The sequence below is a fragment of the Salvelinus sp. IW2-2015 genome, linkage group LG36 (genome assembly GCF_002910315.2).
Source record: "Salvelinus sp. IW2-2015 linkage group LG36, ASM291031v2, whole genome shotgun sequence".
Lineage (NCBI taxonomy): Eukaryota > Metazoa > Chordata > Actinopteri > Salmoniformes > Salmonidae > Salvelinus > Salvelinus sp. IW2-2015.
Window position 1 is genome coordinate 33,726,550 of NC_036875.1, and position 17,383 is coordinate 33,743,932.

The 17,383-nt window shown below is 41.9% G+C and overlaps 1 protein-coding gene across 1 annotated transcript in view; it reads left to right on the forward strand.

Annotated features, from left to right (window-relative positions):
• LOC111959502 (nebulin) overlaps nucleotides 1-17,383 on the forward strand; it is a 96,419-nt gene that overhangs the window by 10,412 nt on the left and 68,624 nt on the right. The window contains 23 exon segments of the mRNA XM_070437765.1: nucleotides 291-395; nucleotides 517-624; nucleotides 1,240-1,356; nucleotides 2,008-2,109; nucleotides 3,937-4,044; nucleotides 4,218-4,322; nucleotides 4,794-4,892; nucleotides 5,789-5,893; nucleotides 6,220-6,327; nucleotides 6,462-6,575; nucleotides 6,869-7,066; nucleotides 7,281-7,388; nucleotides 7,614-7,712; nucleotides 7,990-8,094; nucleotides 8,313-8,337; nucleotides 8,340-8,393; nucleotides 8,396-8,418; nucleotides 10,933-10,980; nucleotides 10,982-11,245; nucleotides 12,578-12,784; nucleotides 12,968-13,072; nucleotides 16,026-16,133; nucleotides 16,269-16,580. Coding sequence (XP_070293866.1) covers nucleotides 291-395; nucleotides 517-624; nucleotides 1,240-1,356; nucleotides 2,008-2,109; nucleotides 3,937-4,044; nucleotides 4,218-4,322; nucleotides 4,794-4,892; nucleotides 5,789-5,893; nucleotides 6,220-6,327; nucleotides 6,462-6,575; nucleotides 6,869-7,066; nucleotides 7,281-7,388; nucleotides 7,614-7,712; nucleotides 7,990-8,094; nucleotides 8,313-8,337; nucleotides 8,340-8,393; nucleotides 8,396-8,418; nucleotides 10,933-10,980; nucleotides 10,982-11,245; nucleotides 12,578-12,784; nucleotides 12,968-13,072; nucleotides 16,026-16,133; nucleotides 16,269-16,580 — 2,727 coding nt within the window.

Sequence of the window (17,383 nt, forward strand, 5' to 3'; positions counted from 1 at the left end):
TCTTACTGTAGTTATTGAGGCAAAGCTTTAGTTCTTCTTACTGTAGTTATTGAGGCAAAGCTTTAGTTCTTACTGTAGTTATTGAGGCAAAGCTTCAGTTCTTCTTATGGAGTTATTGAGGCAAAGCTTTAGTTCTTCTTACTGTAGTTATTGAGGCAAAGCTTTAGTTCTTACTGTAGTTAATGAGGCAAAACTTTAGTTCTTCTTACTGTAATTATTGAGGCAAAGCTTCAGTTCTTCTTATTCTAAATTACCCCAATGTCTGACTTTTCCTTGCTTTTATCTTGCAGCTCAAGTACCATGAGGACTACAACAAGAACGTCAAGGGCCACTGGTGTGAGACGCCCTACATTGAGGTGGCTATTGCCAGGGTAGCTATGGACAACCTTAGCAATGTAAGAGCCCACTATCGTGTAGCATATGAATAGTTATTGGCATAGTGACATAACATTGTGTTCATCAAATCATAACACATTTAATATCTATATTTAATCCATTTGTCTTTTTTCATTTCAGAAAATGTACACGGCTGCGTATGAGGACATAAAAGACCAAATCAATTTTATGCAAACCGAGACGCCAGAATACAAACAGCACAAGAAGGCTGGTCACGCTGCTAGCTCGGTGAGTCTATAAGCCCTCAGAGGGACATAAAGGAGAACACACACACGACACACACACACAAAACACACGCACGCACGCACGCACACACACACACACACACATCAAACCAACTAGCTAATCAACCAACCAAACAGCCACCTACTGCTTCTCTCAGAGAAAGGAAGCAGGGTAAGTGAGTGTATTTGTATAGATCCATCTGATGCGGCAGCAGGCAGAGAGACACACTGGGTTGACCTGTGACCTTGTCTGATCAGAGCGTCAGTCAAAACCATGACTCTTTTGTCACGCAGACATCAGGATGTGTCCACACATGTTCCGTACTCAGATACATTTCAAATAGTTGTCTTGTCAGACAGTAGTTTAAAGACATTTAGGCTATGCCGTAGCTAGTAACAAAACTGTAGCTTTCGTGAAGGAGTCATTGTCTCTTAGCACTTATCAATCAAATGTAAACGCTCTTCACACCGCGGCTTCATTGACATACCAACGCAGACTGACATGTCAATCCAAAATCTGCTATGTGATGAGTAATCGTATTAACCTTTCCGTGAGTCACTATATCACAGTAAAATAAACACATCATGTATTGACTTGTGCCCATTTTTCTCTCCTCAGATCAAATACAAGAAGGATTACGAGAACAGCAAATCGGTAGCTGACTACAACGTTCTCCCAGCCACAGACAACCCTCTGCTCAGGCAGCTGAGATATGCTGGCACCATCTTGAGTGACGTAAGTGTCTAAGTTTGGGAGACTGAACCATTGGTCCAAACAGGTGTCATACTCAAATAGACAGAAGTTACAGGAAGTTAAACAATCACATTTCTTCTATGAGAGGCAGTCATTAGATACAGAAAATCATTCAGTATCCCATCCCATGTTCTAGCTGATTACAACAGTTATCTTTCATCTCCATTCTCAACAGTCGCTACTCGTGTTTCAAATTAGCTTGTATAGTGTTTATTAGTACACTTTTAGCTAGACAGTTGGCAGTTTGTTAGACAGGGTAACGGTTTTAACAGCAGATTCCCACTAGTTAAGTGGTAACGGTGAGTAATGGGGAACCCCTTTTAACTTAATCATCATATTACTGGGGATAATTCTGACAACCAGGATGCCTGTATACTATAGTTAACCGACTGGAGGTGTAACATGACCCCAAGCACTACTTTAATGAGTCTACTTAGTTACTAGTCACTCACTGTCAATTTGTGTTAAGAATTACTGTAGCTATTCACAGAACCTTATATTTGGATATAAGATCCTTTTGAAGTTCATCAATTGAAAGCCAAATAACTTTGATTTGTATTTGAGATATATAACTCTAGTTTTGTTGTCATTATTTTCTGTTCAACATTTCTCCTCTGATCACTACCTTTGCAGAAAGTCTACAAGGCCAGCTATGAGAAATCAAGGGGGTCAAGTATCAACTACTGTGACACCCCCAAGTTCAAGATGGACTCTGTTGTACAACAGTTTAGTGACGTGAGTATTCCCTTCACTGATGTTGTTGATAATGTTTTTTATGTTTTAATTGTTCAACAAATCATTGTACATTGAGAATGGCAGCAACAAGCTTAACTGATCATTCAAAGTGGATTTCCTTTATTCATTGTACAGTTGAAGTCGGAAGTTTTTATACACTTAGGTTGGAGTCATTAAAACTTGTGTTTCAACCACTCCACAAATTTCTTGTTAACAAACTATAGTTTTGGCAAGTCGGTTAGGACATGTACTTTGTGCATGTCACAAGTAATTTTTCCAACAATTGTTTACAGACAGATTATTTCACTTATAATTCACTGTATCACAATTCCAGTGGGTCAGAAGTTTACAATACACTAAATTGACCATGCCTTTAACAAGCTTGGAAAATTCCAGAAAAATTATGTCATGCTTTAGAATGCCTTCTGATAGGCTAATTGACATAAATTTGGAGTCAATTGGAGGTGTACCTGTGGATGGTATTTCAAGGGCCTACCTTCGCAAACTCAGTGGCTTGAAAATCAGGCCAAGACCTCAGAAAGAAAATCGTAGACCGTGCCACAAGTCTGGTTCATCCGTTGGGGAGCAATTTTACAAACACCTGAGGTACACGTTCATCTGCTACAAAACAATAGTACGCAAGTATAACACACATGGGACCACGTAGCCATCATACCGCTCAGAAGGAGACGCGTTTCTGTATCCTAGAGATGACCCACGTTCTTTGGTGCGAAAAGTGCAATAATCAATCCAGACAACAGCAAAAGCGACCTTGTGAAGATGCTGGGAAACAAGGTACAAACTGTACTATGATCCACAGTAAAACGAGTCCTATATCGACATAACTGGAAAGGCCGCCTAGCAAGGAGAAGCCACTGCTCCAAAACCGCATAAAGAAAGCCAGACCAACAGTTTGCAACTGGCACATGGGGACAAAGATCGTACTTTTTGGAGAAATGTCCTCTGGTGGAAACAAAAAATAGAACTGGTTTGGTCATAATGACCATCGTTATGTTTGAGGAAAAAAGGGGGATGCTTGCAAGCCGAAGAACACATCCCAACCGTGAAGCACGGGGGTGGCAGCATCATGTTGTGGGGGTGCTTTGCTGCAGAAGGGACTGGTGCACTTCACAAAATAGATGGCATCATGAGGATGGAACATTATGTGGATATATTGAAGCAACATCTCAAGACATCAGTCAGGAAGTTAAAGCTTGGTCACAAATGGGTCTTCCAAATGGACAATGACCCCAAGCATACTTCCAAAGTTGTGGCAAAATGGCTTAAGGACAACAGGGTCAAGGTATTGGAGTGGCCGTCACAAAGCCCTGACCTCAGTCCTATAGAAAATATGTGGGCAGAACTGAAAAAGCGTGTGCGAGCAAGGAGGCTTACAAACCTGATTCAGTTACACCAGCTCTGTAAGGAGGAATGGTCCAAAATTCACCCAATTTATTGTGGGAAGCTTGTGGAAGGCTACCCGAAGCGTTTGACCCAAGTTAAACAATTTTTTTAAAGGCAATGCTACCAAATACTAATTGAGTGTATGTAAACTTCTGACCCACTGGGAATGTGATGAAAGAATTAAAAGCTGAAATAAATAATTCTCTCTACTATTATTCTGACATTTCACATTCTTAAAATAAAGTGGTGATCCGAACTGACCTAAGACAGGGAATGTTTACTAAGAATAAATGTCAGGAATTGTGAAAACTGAGTTTAAATGTATTTGGCTAAGGTGTATGTAAACTTCCGACTTCAACTGTATGTAAGAGGCAAATGGATCTTACATGTATTCATGTTTACTTCTTCGGTCCCCCCTCACAGGCACATTATAAAGACAAGTATGAGAACGAGGTGAAGGGCCACTATATTGGCAGCTATGAGGATATCTACATGCAACACTGCAAGAAAATGGAGGAGATCAAGAGTGAAGTAAGTGGTGGTTTTGTCTTGTTTTCTCCTCTATTACATGGTTAAGAGTAAAACATTGGTTTTGTCTTGTTTTCTCCTCTATTAAGGGAATAGGGTGTCATTTGGGATGCACACGACAGGTCAGTTCACTCTGAATGATTAGAAAGTAACATTCTTTTCTTTTGTCTTTTCAGCAAAACTACAAAGCTGATTATGAGGACATCAAGACAAGATGTTTCTATCCTCAAACCATGTCGCCAGAATATGAAGCTCATAAGAAAGTTGCCCAGTGTAAAGATGTAAGTTCGCTTCTTGAGGAAAGGGTGGAAATTAGAACCAGTCAGTTGCAGTATGATGAGCATGGACAAGACTTTTCCATTGAACATTAGATTGACAGAATTCTTTGATTTTGGTTAACATTGTCTTCTTTTTATTCTGGGTATTGATATGATATATTTATGCAATAAGGCACGAGGGGGTGTGGTATATGGCCAATATGCCAAGGCTAAGGGCAGTTCTTAAGCACGACACAACGCGGAGTGCCTGGATACAGCCCTTAGCCGTGGTATATTGGTCATATACCACAAACCCCCGAGGTGCATAATTGCTATTATAAACTGCTTACCAACATAATTAGAGCAGTAAAAATAACTGTTTTGTCATACCTGTGGTATACGGTCTGATATACCATGGCTGTCAGTCAATCAGCATTCAGGGCTCGAACCATCCAGTTTATAAATGACATCTTTCATGTGTGTTTCATTTTGCAGAAAGTGTACCGGCAACATCCGGGTACGGTGAAGTTTACGCAAGTGACAGACTCGCCTGTTCAAGTGCAAGCCGCCATCAACGCTAAACAGCTGAGTGATGTATGTATTCAACTTTTACCACAGACCTTATACGATTATTAAGTTCAATATTAACTAGTTACGCTATAGAATTACAATTTACATCTGTCTGTCTAGCTTAGAAAATAGGTATTTTGACCTCAGTGGGACAACCTGTTAAAATATGTGACATCATTTTGTTGGAGTTTATGAACAAATGCTAGAAAAGAGATGTCGGTTGAGCCGTTGCCATGACACTAAAGGTTCTTGATAGCTGTTGCCTGAAAATGTGCTCATTCATCTACACAGCACATTTTTTTATTTTGTTTATTTAACCTTTATTTAATCAGGTAGGCCAGTTGAGAACAAGTTCTCATTTACAACTGCGACTTGGCAATGCTAGAGGCGTCACTACAGACACCCTGTTTCGAATCCAGGCTGTATCACAACCGGCCGTGATTGGGCCGGTTGCGTCGTTCGAGTTTGGCCGGTGTAGGCCGTCATTGTAAATAATAATTTGTTCTTAACTGACTTGCCTAGTGAAATAAAGGTGAAATAAAAATAAAATAAAAAATGAGATGCAGTGCCACTGCGCCACTCGGGAGCCCCACATAACCCAGCTGTCTTCCTGCAAACGCCATGGAAACCAGAGAGCCCTATCTCTCTCTTTGTAGTATTAATAGCAACATGCGTTCAGTCTGATGAAAATAACCCCTAGTCTCATGAGAGGAGGGGGGCTGACAGTTGAGACAACTCTTGGCCTCCTACTCCTCACAGACAGGCAGCACCTCCCTCTAGTGGTGTGAAACAACCCCGGTAGTCTTGTCCACAAGGAGTCACTATAGCTCTACTCAGCTCTATGCACTGCCAACAGTACATTTTACCTGACTATACTGTATTTTCATGTGTATTCATGTGGTTCTTCCTCTGTTTTCCAGCTCAACTATCACGCAGCATATGAGTTGGATAAGTTTAAGTGTGCCCTGCCCCCAGACTACCCCTTATTCATCCAGTCCAGAGCCAATGCATATAACCTTAGTGATGTAAGTGCAATTCTGTTGATGATAATGTAGGTCATGTTCTGTTGGTGATTATGTAGAAAATGTTCTGTTTGTGATAATGTTCTGTTGATGATACTGCAGATAATGTTCTGTTGATGATACTGTAGATAATGTTTTAAAAAAAATACAGTTATAGTTTGAATAGAGTTCATTGAATTTGTTATAAGATTATTTGAAAATGATGTGCTTGTATTGACATAATTCCACAGTCATTGTATTCGGTTATTGTTGACCCTCATTGGATAAACCCTCCTGATCTTTAATTGTATGATACTAATATCCTAAATGTATTTATTCCCTCTGTGCAGAGTTGTTATAGGTATGATTGGGAGAAAGTGAAAGCCAAGCAGTTCGAGGTCAAGGGTGATGCTATCTCGATCCTTGCAGCCCGTGCCCACACAAACATAGCGAGTGATGTGAGTAGGCATGCCCTGAAATGAACATCTACACATACATGTAATGTTATTGTTCATACTGATCAATGCTGACTGTTTCCTTTTGTATCCTGTGTAGTAAAGGCCTTGACATGATCTTTGCTCTTTGCCCTCAGGTCAAATACAAGAAGGAATTTGAGAAGAACAAGGGAAAGATGGTGGGAGCCCTCAGCATACATGACGACCCCAAGATTATGCACTCCATGCACGTGGCCAAAATCCAGAGTGATGTAAATCATTTTCCTTCCCAGGGACTACAGTTTAGACTACAAATTAGCCGTCTATCATAATCTGGCACATTTACAAAATTTTTAGTTAATGTACATTGTCCCTGTCAAATTAACCTAATAAAGTAAATTCCACTGAGTTTTGGTATAAAACAGAAAGATGAGGACTGTGTCTGTCAGTGTGAAAGGGCTATTAGGGTTCACTGTGACTCGTCTCAACATTATAAGTAAACACTTTTTTGTCATGGAGAGAATGTCGTGCCTCACCTTCTAATTCTCTCAAACTCTCTCCACAGCGCGAGTACAAGAAGAACTATGAGAAGACAAAAACCAAGTACATCACCACGCTGGACATGATGTCTAACACCCTGGCCAAGAAGTCCCAGGGTATCGCCAGCATGGCCGGCTACAGAACCATCCACAACCGCTACCTCCTGCCTCATGACGCCATGTCGCTGGACCTGGCCAAGAAGGCCAACATCATCCAGAGTGACGTAAGATTGATCTGATGGATTGATCAAATTGATTGATTGATTGATCTAATAGATTAATTGATTTGTTTATTAATGTGTTCATTAATTGATTGGTTTGGTTTCATCCTAGTAAACATCTGGGGAAAAGGTTATAATAGCATTGCAGCATTATACACAGTGTAAGTATAATGAAAGTTATTCTCACACTACTTTATGACTCCTTCCTTCACTACAGAATGAATACCGTTCAGACTACAACAACTCCACCAAGGGCTCTGGTTGGGTCGCCTTCGGCTCCATGGAAGTGGAGAAGGCCAAGAAAGCTGGAGATATCCTCAATGAGGTAGCTACCACTACATGATCTAGTTTAATTTAGAGGTCTATTTGCCATAATGCAGTAAATACACAGGAAGCCGTACTCACCAGAGCTCTCACAATAAAAACAGCATTAGTTGTAATATATTTTTAATTGTGTAAAGTCTTTTCTCGCCTTGACAGTTTAAAAACACATCAAAATTGGTTTAATCTGCTTTGACATAATATTTGTACCCTTGATCCTCCACTTCAGAGAAAGTACCGTCAGCACCCAGACACTGTCCCCTTCACCTCCATCGCTGATCACCCCGTCATGATGCAGGCCCAGGTCAACCAGATTATGAGGAGTGATGTGAGTTTTATTGCATGATAGTATGGACATTGTGATCTGTCTTCATTCCCGAACACAGATTAATCTCAGTGCCGGATGAAAAAGCTATTTCAACTGAGCTTCTGTGTCGAGGAAACTGGCTAATTCATGAAGGTTACGTACTGTATTCAGCTTAGTACAAATCGCAAACTTTTTTTATATCAGTAATTAATTTCTGTGGATGGAACACCTATTTTATATCTAGAAATATGTGTTTGTGTAGCTACTCATTTTAATTAGTATTCTTCTTCCCCTGCAGCTTCACTACAAGAAGGGTCTTGAGGAGATCCACCAGAAGTACTCTCTGCCCCATAATGACCCCCAGTTCCTTCAGGCCAAATGCAACGCCTACAACATCAGCAAGGTACTGTTGACCAACACGATAACTTGTGCTTATATTCATATTTCATTTAATGAATTATCAAACGTATTATCGTATTATCGTCGCCTGCCCACTACAGTGTTTAGACATCTCCTCTAAATACTGCTGTGCCTTTTTGGGTGTACGCTACATGCATTTACTGTGTTATATTAGTGTCTCATGGAAATAGTGTTATTCATTACCGTATTGGTTTATTTCAGAACTACTACAAGCAGAGCTGGGAGAAACCATTGCAAAGGGCTACGACATGAGGCCAGATGCTATCTCTGTCATCCATGCTAAGCAGGCAGACATATTGCCAGTGATGTAAGTACACAATAAATTGCCAGGACAAAATCAAATCAAATTGAATTGTTTGGTCGCATACACATATTTAGCAGATGTGTTTGTGTAGCGAATGTTTGTGTTCCTAGCTCCAACAGTGCAAGTAATATCTAACAATACACAACAATACACACACATTAAAAGTAAAGAATGGAATTAGAAATATAGAAATATTAGGAGAGCAACTGTCGAGTCCAGAGTAATAATATATATTATATACAGTGGGCAAAAAAGTATTTAGTCAGCCACCAATTGTGCAAGTTCTCCCACTTAAAATATGGAGAGGCCTGTAATTTTCACATAGGTACACTTCAACTATGACAGACAAAATGAGAAGAAAAAAAAATCCAGAAAAATCACATTGTAGGATTTTTTATGAATTTATTTGCAAATGATGGTGGAAAATAGGTATTGGTCACTACAACAAGCAAGATTTCTGTCTCTCACAGACCTGTAATTTCTTCTTTAAGCTCCCTCTGTCCTCCACTCGTTCCCTGTATTAATGGACCTGTTTGAACTTGTTATCAGTATAAAAAGCACCTGTCCACAACCTCAAACAGTCAGACTCCACCCACTATGGCCAGACCAAAGAGCTGTCAAAGGCCCACAGAGAACAAAATTGTAACCTGCACCAGGCTGGGAAGACTGAATCTGCAATAGGTAAGGCAGCTTGGTTTGAAGAAATCAACTGTGGAGGCAATTATTAGGAAATGGAAGACATACAAGACACTGATAATCCCCTCGATCTGGGGCTCACGCAAGATCTCACCGCTGGGGTCAAATGATCACAAGAACGGTGAGCAAAACCGCCAAACCGACGACGGGGACCTATGAATGACATGCGGAGCTGGGACCAAAGTACCAAGCCTACCATCAGTAACCACTACGCCGCCAGGGACTCAAACCTGCAGTCGCAGACGTGTCCCCCTGCTTAAGCCAGTACATGTCCAGGCCCATCTGAAGTTTGCTAGAGAGCATTTGGATGATCCAGAAGAAGATTGAGAAATGTCATATGGTAAGATGAACCAAAATAGACACTTTTTGGTAAAAACTCAACTCGTCGTGTTTGGAGGACAAAGAATGCCTGAGTTGCATCCAAAGAACACCATACTCTGTGAAGCATGGGGTGGAAACATCATGCTTTGGGCTGTTTTTTCTGCAAAGGGACCAGGACGACTGATCCGTGTAAAGGACAGAATGATGGGGCATGTATCGTGAGATTTTGAGTGAAAACCTCCTTCTATCAGCAAGGCATTGAAGATGAAACATGGCTAGGTCTTTCAGCATGACAATGATCCCAAACACACCGCCCGGGCAACGAAGGATGGGCTTCGTAGAAGCATTTCAAGGTCCTGGAGTGGCCTAGCCAGTCTCCAGATCTCAACCCCATAGAAACTTTGGAGGGAGTTGAAGTCCGTGTTGCCCGCGCAACAGCCCCAAAACATCACTGCTCTAGAGGAGATCTGCATGAGGAATGGCCAAAATACCAGCAACAGTGTGTGAAAACCTTGTGAAGACTTACAGAAAACGTTTGACCTCTGTCATTGCCAACAAAGGGTATATAAAAAGTATTGAGATAAACTTTTGTTATTGACAAATACTTATTTTCCACATAATTTGCTAATTAATTAATAAAAAATCCTACAATGTGATTTTTCTGGTTTTTTTCTCTTCATTTTGTCTGTAATAGTTGAAGTGTACCTATGATGAAAATTACAGGCTCTCTCATCTTTTTAGTGGGAGAACTTGCACAATTGGTGGCTGACTAAATACTTTTTTGCCCCACTGTATATATACAGTACTAGTCAACAGTTTGGACACACCTACTCATTCAAGGGTTTTTCTTATTTACTAATTTTCGACATTGTAGAACTATGAAATAACACATATGTAATCATGTGGTAACCAAAAAGTTTAAACAAATCAAATATATTTTATATTTGAGATTCTTCAAAGTAGCCATCCTTTGCCTTGATGACAGCTTTGCACACTCTTGCCTTCTCTCACCAGCTTATGAGGTGTCACCTGGAATTTAAATTAACAGGTGTGCTTGTTCAAAGTTATTTGTGAATTTCTTTCCTTCTTAATGCATTTGGGACAATCACTTATTTTGTGACAAGGTACAGTAGGGGTGGTATATACAGAAGATAGCCCTATTTGGTAAAATACCAAGTTCATATTATGGCAAGACAAGCTCAAATAACAAAGAGAAACGACAGTCCATCAATACTTTAAGACATGGTCAGTCAAACTGGAACATTTCAAGAAATTATATACTGTACATATGGATTTGGGTAAAACAGTATGAAATATATTTTAAACTGTGCCAGTGTTCCATTATTAAAGTGGCCAGTGTTCCATTACTATGTACATAGGGCAGCAGCCTCTATTAAATTCAGGGCAGGGTACTGGGTGGGGGCTATACAGTATGTAGTCCACATGTAGGCTACGTTGAATAGTGTCACATCTGATTATTCTTTTACTTCTTCCTTTCAGATTCAGTACAAGAAAGACTATGTGAAGGGAAAGGGCAAACAAATCGGCCTGCCGCAATCTTCAGGATGACCCCTGTGCTGGTGCACACATGGATGTGGCCAGGTTGCAGAGTGACAAGAACTACAAGAAGGACTACCACAAGTCAAAGCTGAAGTTCCACTCTCCAGTTGACATGATGAGTGTTGTACATGCCAAGCACGCCTCCACAGTGCAGACCTTTGCTGGCTACAGGAAGATCCAGCACCACTACAGTCTTCTGCCTGGGTCCATGAATCTTGAGCTGGCTCGCACCATGAATACCAATGCCAGTGATGTAAGTAATTAGATCTCCTACACAGGGAAAGAACAAAAGGATTTCGCCGCACTGGCCTGAAGGGCTAGTAGACTGTGATTTTCTACTAGCCCGGTCTTCACTTCTACTACCCGGTTACATTCTACTAGCCCTGGTTACATTCTATTAGCCCCGTGTTACATTCTATTAGCCCGGGTTACATTCTACTAGCCCCGGTTACATTCTACTAGCCCGGTGACATTCTACTAGCCCCAGTGACATTTTGCTAGCCCAGTGACATTTTGCTAGCCACGGTGACTTTCTGCTAGCTCTGTGACATTCTACTAGTCCCGGTGACATTCTCCTAGCCCTGGTGACATTCTACTAGCCCCGGTTACGATTCTACTAGCCTCGTTGGCATTCTACTAGCCCACATTCTACTAGCCCCATGACATTTTTACTAGCACAGGTGATATTCTACTCCCCGGTTACATTCTACAGCCCCGGTTACATTCTACTAGCTCCGGTGCCATTCTGCTAGCCCCTGTGCCATTCTGCTAGCCCCGGTGACATTCTCACTATCCTCGGTGACATTCTACATCCTCGATGGCATTCTACTAGCCTCGTTGGCATTCTACTAGCCCACATTCTACTAGCCCCAGTGACATTTTACTAGCACAGGTGATATTCTACTAGCCCGGTTACATTTACTAACCCCGGTTACACTTCCTAGCTCGGTGCCATTCTGCTAGCCCGGTGACATTCTGCTAGCCCTGGTGACTCGTGCTACATTCTGCTAGCCCGGTGACATTCTGCTCGCCCAGTGACATTCTACTAGCCCCGGTGACATTCTACTATCCTCGGTGGCATTCTACTAGCCCAGTGACTTTTTACTAGCTCAAGTGACATTTTTACTAGCCCAGGTGATATTCTACTAGCCCAGGTGATATTCTACTAGCCCAGGTGATATTCTCACTAGCCGCGTGACATTTTTACGTAGCCCAGGTGATATTCTACTAGCCCAGGTGATATTTACTAGCCCAGGTGCTCATTCTATAGCCCGGTGACCGTTTTAACTAGCCCAGGTTGATATTCTACTAGCCCAGGTGATATTCTACTAGCCCAGGTGATATTCTACTAGCCCAGGTGATATTCTACTAGCCCAGGTGATATTCTACTACTAGTCAAATCTGTGCCATGCAGTATTTGAAAAGACAACATTTCACTTGCCTGGTGGACTAGTTGGGCACATTTTCTACTAGCCTGATTTGAAATGTACTTCAACTTGTAAGTTGTAATGCTGCATCTTTGGTTTTTACAGTAGTGGCAATTTGCAGCATTTCTCACATGGTTTCCTCCCCTTGCCGGATGCAGGTGAACTACAAAGCGGATTGGGAGAACTCTGTGAAGGGAACTGGCTGGATCCCCATCGGCTCCATTCCTGTGGAGCTAGCCAAGCAGGCCGGGGCTGTTCTGGATGAGCACAAGTACAGGCAGCACCCTGAAAACTTTAAATTCACCAGCAAGATGGACGGCATGAATATGGAGCTGTGCAAGCATAACCAAAAGATCATGAATGTTGTGAGTAGTACTTACTTACTAGAAAGGCCACCAATCAGATATCTAGTTGTCCATTGAATTTAATTTGTCTGTTTAATATGTTTTGTTGAAATGTCTTGTTTGTGTTGCACCGAATTGAATTGAACTGATCTGAACAAAACTGTTGATTGAAATATATGGTGTAATGATGTTATTTTTTTGCAGCAAGAATATAAAGCCAGTGGAGAGAAGTTCCTGCACACTTACAATCTCCCTGCAGATGCACCAGAGTTTATGCAAGCCAAATACAATGCTGTCAACATCAGCAAGGTTGGTTAAATGTTGATCACTGTCCATACTATTATACAACTATGCTATTATAAACATTCAATACCCATATATATTAATTATCCATGCCATGTGCCTGTATTACTATATAGTTGGTTATATGTTGAATGATCACAGAACTGTTAGCCATTTTTTTTTTTTTATCAGTAACTTACTGTATAAACTGAATACAGTAGATTACCATAGAATGCACAGTCAAATACTGTAAATGTGTTTTACAGTATTAATTATGGTGCATTTGGGAAAATGTTGTGGGCGGGGAAAGAGTCTCTGTTAATGAACATATTTTAAAGCGTGCCATGTAAGAGCCTATATTTGTTGCATCTGTGAGTGAGTGAGAATGCTGTACCTCCACAGAATACGGTAATATACTGTAGGAATTCTACAATTCTACAAACCTTGTCCTGAAACTCGACAGTAACTTACTGGCCAATTGCTTCCAGTAATTTACTGTAATTCACAATACAGTACCATCTGACATTTCTGGAGTGCCAGTAACCTTTTGGACTCTATTGGGTGCATGGTATTGTTGTTTCTCACTCATATTTTGAGGCATGTCTTGTAAGAGGCTTTATTTTTTGCACCCGTTAGTGAGAGTGCTGTAACAATTTAAGTTATATGTGGTAGTAATTCCCTAACCATTTAATGTATATAGGGAACAGATCACGGTGGTTGTGGGTCTTAAACCTTTTAATGGTTGAATATTTACCCATGTCCATTTGATCTGTTTTGCCCTGTAATCACAGCCAGTTTGGAAGCCTTTGTTTAGGCCTCTAGTAATGCAGATGACATAACATACCTAGTACTCATTAATATGCTGTAATATGGAAATGCCTACAGCCAACCAGCTTGCTCTAATCACTTGTAATTACAGTAAAATACTGTAGAATTAATTTTCTTACAGTTTAGTAGTCAATTCTATTGTATTTTACTGTGTTTCATTGCACTCGCATCTAGTTACCGTGAATATCTCAGTATTATTTTGGACAGTCAGACATATATCATAAGATAACTTGTTGTAATTATAATCATTTTGAAGAACAATTTATCCTTAACTACAACAACATTTTCAGTAACGGTTACAGAAACGTTTTACTTGCTATGACTGTGATATGTGTTTTTTTTTATCAACCTTGGTTGAAGACGCTGACAGTAATTTGCACAAGGACAAGAATGCCCACTAAATATATTTATTTTTATTTATTTTTATTTATTTAACCTTTATTTAACTAGGCAAATGACCAAAATGTAAATGTAAAAGTAAAAATGAAAACTTAGAACACTGCATGAGTAAATCCAGTAATATACATTTTTGGTACTGTAAAATTGATTACTGTAAAATGGACAACAGGAGCTGTACTGTAAAATAAATGACAGTAACATACTGGCCAATTGCTTCCAGTAAGTTACTGTACATCTCACAGTGAGTTCATACAGTCCATTGAATGCTATTTTACACATACACTCAGTGACCAGTTTATTAGGTGTACCAGGTCGTACCTCCCATTGCCTCCAGAACAGCCTTTGGGGCATGGATTCTACAAGGTGTGGCGTTCAAACGTTGCTCAATTGGTATCCCGGAACCTAACGTGTGCCAGGAAAACATTCCGTACACCGTTACACCACCGCCACCAGCCTGTACCGTTGACACCGGCAGGATGGTGCCATACATGCTGCTTACACCAAATGACTCTGCCATCAGCATGATGCAACAGGAACCGGAATTCGTTGGACCAGGCAATGTTTTTACACTCGTCAATTGTCCAGTGTTGGTGATGGCGTGCCCACTGGAGCCGCTTCCTCTTGATTTTAGATGATAGGAGTGGAACCCAGTGTTGTCGTAATAGCCCATCCTTGACAAGGACCAACGAGTTATGCGTTCTGAGATGTCATTCTGCACACCACTGATGTACTGCGCCGTTATTTGCCTGTTTGTGGCCTGCCTGTCAGCTTGCACGATTCTTGCCATTCTCCTTCCTGTTCCCATCAACGATCTGTGTTTGCCCAAAGCACTGTGGCTGACTGGATGTTTTGTGTTTGTCGTACCATTCTCGGATAACCCTAGACACTGTCGTTTGTGAAAACCCCAGGAGGATGGCTGTTTCTGAGATACTGGAACCGACGCGCCTGGCACCGACGATCATACCACTCTCAAAGTTGCTTAGGTCACTCGTTTTGCACATTCTTTTTTATTTATTTTTTATTTTAAATTTTCTCCCCTTTTCTCCCCAATTTTCGTGGTATCCAATCGCTAGTAATTACTATCTTGTCTCATCGCTACAACTCCCGTACGGGCTCGGTAGAGACGACGGTCGAAAGCCATGCGTCCTCCGAAGCACAACCCAACCAAGCCGCACTGCTTCTTAACACAGCGCGCCCCCAACCCGGAAGCCAGCCGCACCAATGTGTCGGAGGAAACACTGTGCACCCGGCCCCCTCGGTTAGTGCGCACTCGACGCTGGAGCGCGATGAGACAAGGATATCCCTACCGGCCAAACCCTCCCTAACCCGGGCGACGCTAGGCCAATTGTGCGTCGCCCCACGGACCTCCCGGTCGCGGCCGGCTGCGACAGAGCCTGGGCGCGAACCCAGAGACTCTGGTGGCGCAGCTAGCACTGCGATGCAGTGCCCTAGACCACTGCGCCACCCGGGAGGCCACTCGTTTTGCCCATTCTAACGTTCAATCAAACAGTAACTGAATACCTGTCTGCCTGCTTTATCTAGCAAGCCACGGCCACCTGACTCACTGTCTGTAGGAGCGAACCATTTTCGTGTACTGGGTGGTGTACCTAATAAACTGGCTACTGAGTGTGTATATAATTTTGAATGCTTTAAAATACACCTAATATACACATATTCATTGACCATTTTGCATTAATTGAAATGTGCTCATGACTGTAAGTAATGTGTTTATTTCTCGTTCTCCTCATCACAGAACTATTACACATATGCTCACCGTCAAGACATTCTCAAAGGACATCAGGTGAAGGCAGATGCCATCCCCATCATCGCTGCCAGGGCCTGCACTAATATTGCCAGCAATGTACGTATGAATTGGAAGGAAGTGGAAGAATTGGAAGGAATTGGAAATCTGTATTTGGGTTTATTGGTCATAATTGACCATAATCATGACATGTTATTCATGGTATTTACATTCATCATTGTATTTCCTGTACAGTACAAGTATAAGCTGGCGTACGAGAAGGGAAGAGGCAAGCATGTTGGCTTCCGCAATGTTAAGGACGACCCCTTGCTGGTGCACTACATGGAGGTGGCTAAAATGCAGAGTGAGCAGAACTACAAGAAAGACTACCACAAGTCAAAGCTGAAGTTCCACTCTCCAGTTGACATGATGAGTCTTGTGCATGCTAAGCACGCCTCCGCAGCGCAGACCTTTGCTGGCTACAGGAAGAGCCTTCACAACTACACTCTTCTCCCTGAGGCTATGCCTGTTCAGCTGGCTCGCACCATGATGGATATCCAGAGCAACGTGAGTTCATTTCAATACCTGATACCTGCCCTGATATCAAATCAAATGTATTTATATAGCCCTTCTTACATCAGCTGATATCTCAAAGTGCTGTACAGAAACCCAGCCTAAAACCCCAAACAGCAAGCAATGCAGGTGTAGAAGCACGGTGGCTAAAAATACTCCCTAGAAAGGCCAAAACCTAGAAGAAACCTAGAGAGAACCAGGCTATGAGGGTGGCAGTCCTCTTCTGGCTGTGCCGGTTGGAGATTATAACAGAACATGGCCAAGATGTTCAAATGTTCATAAATGACGCAGCATGGTCCACATAATAATAATCACAGTAGTTGTCGAGGGTGCAGCATCAGCACCTCAGGAGTAAATGTCAGTTGGCTTTTCATAGCCGATCATTAATAGTATCTCTACCGCTCCTGCTGTCTCTAGAGAGTTGAAAACAGCAGGTCTGGGACAGGTAGCACGTCCGGTGAACAGGTAGCACGTCCGGTGAACAGGTCAGGGTTCCATAGCCGGAGGCAGAACAGTTGAAACTGGAGCAGCAGCACGGCCAGGTGGGCTGGGGACAGCAAGGAGTCATCATGCCAGGTAGTCCTGAGGCATGGTCCTAGGTCTCAGGTCCTCCGAGAGAGAGAAAGAGAGAGAGAAAGAATTAGAGAGAGTATACTTAAATTCACACAGGACACCGGATAAGACAGGAGAAGTACTCCAGATATAACAAACTGACCATAGCCCCCCGACACATAAACTACTGCAGCATAAATACTGGAGGCTGAGACAGGAGGGGTCAGGAGACACTGTGGCCTCAT